The 5,420-nt window shown below is 55.9% G+C and overlaps 1 protein-coding gene across 1 annotated transcript in view; it reads left to right on the top strand.

Moving 5' to 3' along the window:
* NAPSA (napsin A aspartic peptidase) overlaps window positions 1-5,121 on the top strand; it is a 10,003-nt gene extending 4,882 nt beyond the window's left edge. The window contains exons 2-9 of the mRNA XM_008063585.1: window positions 882-1,023; window positions 1,106-1,229; window positions 1,422-1,540; window positions 2,272-2,471; window positions 3,888-4,010; window positions 4,098-4,242; window positions 4,624-4,722; window positions 4,930-5,121. Coding sequence (XP_008061776.1) covers window positions 882-1,023; window positions 1,106-1,229; window positions 1,422-1,540; window positions 2,272-2,471; window positions 3,888-4,010; window positions 4,098-4,242; window positions 4,624-4,722; window positions 4,930-5,121 — 1,144 coding nt within the window. The remainder of the gene's footprint in view (window positions 1-881; window positions 1,024-1,105; window positions 1,230-1,421; window positions 1,541-2,271; window positions 2,472-3,887; window positions 4,011-4,097; window positions 4,243-4,623; window positions 4,723-4,929) is intronic.
* The last annotated feature ends 299 nt before the right edge of the window (window positions 5,122-5,420 follow it).

Raw genomic sequence — 5,420 nt, forward strand, 5'->3', positions numbered from 1 at the left:
CTACAGGTGCGCGCTACCATGCCCGGCTCATTTTTTTGATTTATTGTAGAGATGAGGTCTTGCTGAGTTGCCCAAGTGGGTCTCAAACCCGCGGGCTCAGGCAATCCTCTCACCTCAGCCTCCCAAAGGTGTGGGATTACAGGCTGAGCCACCGAGCCTGGCTTTTGGTTTAAATTCTTTTAACTGTCTCTGCAAAAACTCATGGGGTATTGTCTCCAGACATTGAGTTATCCTATTCTTATTTATTTGTAGAAGCTCTTTGCATATTAAGAATATTAACCCTTTGACGTACAGTTTGTAATTATTTCCCCCAGTTTTTTTGGTTTTTAACTTTATTTACAGCTTTGTGTGTGTATGTGTGTGCTGGGGGAAGTAGAGGTTATCAATATCCTGGCACTTTGGGAGGCAGGGTTGAGAGGATTGCCTGAGCCAGGGATTCGAGACCAGCCTGGGCAACTTGGCGAGACCTCGTCATTACAAAATCAAAACATTAGTCGGGCATGGTGACGTGTGCCTCTAGTCCCAGCTACTTGGAAGCCCAGCAGGTCAAGGCTGTGGTGGCCGTCAGCGTGCCACTGCACTCCAGCCTGGGCAACGGAGGGAGACTCCTACTTAGAAAAAAAAAAAGGTATTAGCTTATTTTAAGGTATTTTAAGGTACTTGTATGTTGAAAGGTGTGTTTGGGATGGTTTGCTCTAGGGCATATTTGTCCTTGTGGTATCTTTGACAGGGTTTTCTGGAAGGTTGTTATAGGGCTTCTTGGTAATGACACTATTGCCGAGCCCTGGAGATGTTTGTCATGGCGTCCTGTCTGGGGAGGTCTATCACAGAGGGTCTCCAAGAAGGGCAGCTTCCTGACTGCCAGCATCCTTCCCCTACAGGATCCCTCTTCGCCGAGCCCACCTTGGACGCAGGACCCTGGGCCGCCTGAGGGGATGGGGAGAACCAGCAGAGTCCTTCAGGTTGGGGGCCCCATTCCCGGGGGCCAAGCCTGTCTTTGTGCCCCTCTCCAACTACCTGGACGTGAGTCACAGCCCCACACAGCCCCACACTTGCACCCCTGAGCCAAACTCCTCACTTACCCTGCTTCCTCTTCTGCCATCAGGTCCAGTATTTTGGGGAAATTGGGCTGGGAACGCCCCCACAAAACTTCACTGTCGTCTTTGACACCGGTTCCTCCAACCTCTGGGTCCCGTCCAGGAGATGCCACTTCTTGAGTTTGCCGTGCTGTGAGCTTTCTTGGGGGAGAATAAGGCTGGGAGGGTGAAGAGAGAAGGAGGCGCTGGGTCTCGGCTTCACGTGGGTCTTGCGGAGGGGCGCTGTTCTTTTCCGATGCCCTCACAGGTCAGAAGGTCAAAGGGGCAGGAGGCATCCGGGTGATTCCCCTCCCCCAGGGAGAACTCTCTGACCTTCCGACCTAGGGGTCCACCACCGCTTCAATCCCCAAGCCTCCAGCTCCTTCCGACCCAACGGGACCAAGTTTGCCATTCAATATGGACGTGGGCGGCTAGACGGAATCCTGAGTGAGGACAAGCTGATCGTGCGTGACCTCTGACTGCAGGAAGCCTTGACCCTGGGACAACCCCAATGTCTAAGAACATCTTGCTAAGAGAGGGTCTTGAGGAAGAAGTGATTCCTGAGCGGACGGTTGGATGGAGAGGATGGGCTTCCTGAGTGAAGGGGCGGGGCTTCTCAATAAAGGAGGAGGGGCTTCCGGGGGGGAGGCTTCCCTATTTAATAAGGGAAGGAGGAGCTTCTGTGGTGAAGGGGTGGGATTTATCAAGAAGAGAGGCGGGTCTTCCTGAATGAAGGGTGGGGATTCTCAATAAGGGAGGAAGGGCTTCTGGGGTGAAGAGTGGGGGGAGTCTCAAGAAGGGAGGAGGGGCTTGTGTGGTAAAGGGGTGGGGCTTATCAAGAAAGGAGGTGGGGCTTCCTGAGTGAAGGGGTGGGGCTCCTCAAGGGAGGAAGGGCTTCTGGGGTGAAGGGGTGGGGCCTCTCAAGAAGGAAGGAGGGGCTTCTGTGGTGAAGGGGTGGGACTTATCAAGAAAGGAGGTGGGGCTTCCTGAGTAAGGGGGTGGGGCTTCTCAAGGGAGGAGGAGCTTCCTGAGTGAAGGAGAGGGGTTTCTTCAGAAGGGAGCCAGTTTCCAGGCAGCTGGGACTCGGTTCCAGATGTCCCCAGACCTGGAATTCACACGTTGATTTGGAGGATCTCAGGGACACATGGGTTGTGTCCTCCCAGAAGTAACCGGCCTCATCTCAAACTACCCCTAGATTGGGGGCCTCGAGGGTGCATCAGTGATTTTCGGAGAGGCTCTGTGGGAGCCCAGCCTGGTCTTCACTTTTGCCCACTTCGATGGGATATTGGGCCTCGGCTTCCCCATTCTTGCCGTGGAAGGAGCTCGGCCCCCACTGGATGTACTGGTGGAACAGGGGCTACTGGACAAACCCATCTTCTCCTTTTACCTCAACAGGTATGGGGGAGGGTCTACCTATCTATGAATCCCATTGCCAAGGTGAAAGTTCCGCCCTCCTTCAGGAAGTCTCTTACCCAATAGCAAATCCCATCCTTCATCCAGGAAGTCACTCACCCAATTTGGAAGTCCCTCCCTCCTTCCAGAGAGTTACCCACCTATACTCTCCATTCAGGAAGTCATCTATCCAATACAGGAACTTGCATCCTCCATTCAGGAAGTCACATAATATAAGAAACACCTGAACCGCATTCAGAAGTCCCACAGCGTAAGTGACAACTTAAGCCATACCAAAGAAAATGACCATCAGGCCGGGCTCCGTGGTTCAGCCTGTAATCCCATGCTTTGGAAGGCTGAGGTGAGTGGACTGCCTGAGCCCGCGGGTTCGAGACCCGCCCGGGCAACTTGGCGAGACCTCATCTCTACAAAAAAAAAAAAAAAAAAATCAGCCGGGTGTGGTAGCACGCGCCTGTAGTTCCAGCTACTTGGAAGGCTGAGCGGAAGGATCACTGGAGCCCAGCAGGGAGCGTGCCACTGCACTCCAGTCTGGGCGACAGAGTGAGACTTCAACTCAAAAAAAGAAAAGAAAAGAAAAGAAAATGACCATCAGTACAAAATGTTCCACGTTTCAAAATCAAACCAGGAAATTCCACGCCCCACCCAACCAAATACTCAACACAGGAACACTTTACCCCAAGGACAGCTCAAGTTCCATCTGAGAACACTGATCCGAAGTCACGAATGGCCAGTGCTGACCCAAGAAGTCCCAGCCACGTTTTCAGAAGTTCACTCTCGAGTCCCACCCACCACCCAAGAAGTCTCCGCTTCCCATCCAGAGGCCCAATCCCCTGCAGTCAGAAAATCCCATGCCCACCCAGCTCAAGACGTCGCACCCACTCAAGGTGCTCCAGCCACCTTTCAGTAGACCCCACCCTCCTCAACCTTCCAGGAAGTCCCCGCCCCTTTTCCATCACCCTCAGCCAACTCAGGAAGTTTAACACCTCTCTAATAATACCAGGACACGCAATTCAGAAAGTCTCACCGCCCACCCCACCCCTGCCCAAGTCATACCTTCGAGAGCCAAGTCAGAAACCCAACAGCTCTGCTTGGCTGCCATGCTATTCAGCTCAGGAAATTTCCCCTCAAAAGTTCCACGTTCCGCAGCCAAATCAAGCAGTCCCATCCCCACTTCAGGAAGTCCCCAACCCCTGAACGTCCCAACCTCCGACAAGAGCAGCACCATCGCCCCTCACTTCTGGCCTTGTTTCCATTCCCAACATCCAGACGCTGCCGGCATCCCACTACCCTGCCTAGAACCCCAGAAAGGACCCCTGAGGCGGGAAGTCCCACTCCCTGGCCACACCGAGGCCTGGTGGAGGGAATGCTGGTGACACCGACAGCACTCTGCCTCTGCAGGGACCCTGATGCGGCGGATGGAGGAGAGCTAGTCCTGGGCGGCTCGGACCCAGCGCACTACGTCCCACCCCTCACCTTCCTGCCAGTCACAGTTCCCGCCTACTGGCAGATCCACATGGAGCGGTGAGGGTCATGGTCTCCGGAGTCTGGCGCTGGGGGCCTAGACTCCTAGGACCCTGCCTCTAATGACTGCCCCCTTTCCCCCCACAGCGTGAAGGTGGGCACAGGGCTGACTCTCTGTGCCCGGGGCTGTGCTGCCATCCTGGATACGGGCACATCCCTCATCACAGGACCCACTGAGGAGATTCAGGCCCTGAATGACGCCATCGGGGGCCTCTCCCTGCTGGTGGGGGAGGTGAGGCCCCAGTATCTGGTGGGCACGGACTGGGGAGGCTGATAGCGGTGCGATGGTGAAAAGGGGGCCTGAGAGTGGAAAGCAGGTGGGTAGGGGGTTTCCCAGGACAGAGGGGCTGCACCTGAAGGGTGGTGGGAGGAAGCCAGGTCACTTCCCGAGAGTCGAAGTGACTCAGTGGATGGCAGCGGGTGTGTGTGGGGAGGTATGATCAGGTAGGTTTATTTGGGACTGGATGAGAAAAGCCTAGGCAACAAGGTCTGTCCACACACGGCCCTGAATACCTGCCCAATATGGACATTACCCTATGGCACTGGGGAGCCACGGAAAGGATTTGAGCAGAGTGGGAATGTCCCTGCCTCACTTGTCCCTCTTCTCCCCCAGTACCTCATCCGGTGTTCGGAAATCCCAAAGCTCCCCCCGGTCTCCTTCCTCTTTGGGGGGGTCTGGTTTAACCTCACAGCCCAGGATTACGTCATCCAGGTAGGTGGCCATCACAATGACGTCAGAGCGGCACAGTAGACTGGGTTTGAGAGTGTACAGCTGGGAGCCAAACACCACCAGGACGGTTAGGGGCTACAGAAACATCTCTTGTCCCCGGAGTAGTGGAGGGGGCGAAGCACTGGCTCCCAGGGAAACGACGGACCCTGTGGACGTGACACCCAGTTGTCCTGTCTTGTCGCCTTGCAGATTTCTCGGGGCGGCGTCCACCTCTGCTTGTCCGGCTTCCAGGCCCTGGACATGCCTCCTCCTGTAGGGCCCCTCTGGATCCTCGGCGACGTCTTCTTGGGGGCCTACGTGGCCGTTTTCGACCACGGGGACAGCAAGAACCAGGCCGAGTCCGGCAGGCGCGCGCTCGCGCTCTTGGAGCCAGCCGGCTAGAGCCCGGCCCGCGCAAGCGCAGTTCTCCCTCTGGCGCCCGGGCTAGGCGCGTGCGTAACCGGGTGGTCGCGGGGGTCCCGCCCCCCGGTGAAAATCCACTGTCTCCATGGAACCAACCTGCCTGGGCTGCTTCTTTTAAGAGCGCGCTTTAAGGAGAGAAAAATTCCCGAGTTGAGGAAGCGAGGGAAGGGAAGGTATGACCCATTTTCCCCAAGGCGCCTGTGAGAGGGTCTTGTACTACGGATCCCATGAAGCCCCTCGCCTACACTGCCTGTCGTCAAGGTTCCCGGCACCGCGGA

This window comes from Carlito syrichta, unplaced genomic scaffold (assembly GCF_000164805.1).
Source record: "Carlito syrichta isolate Samal-C Ts95f unplaced genomic scaffold, Tarsius_syrichta-2.0.1 Scaffold306948, whole genome shotgun sequence".
Taxonomy (NCBI): domain Eukaryota; kingdom Metazoa; phylum Chordata; class Mammalia; order Primates; family Tarsiidae; genus Carlito; species Carlito syrichta.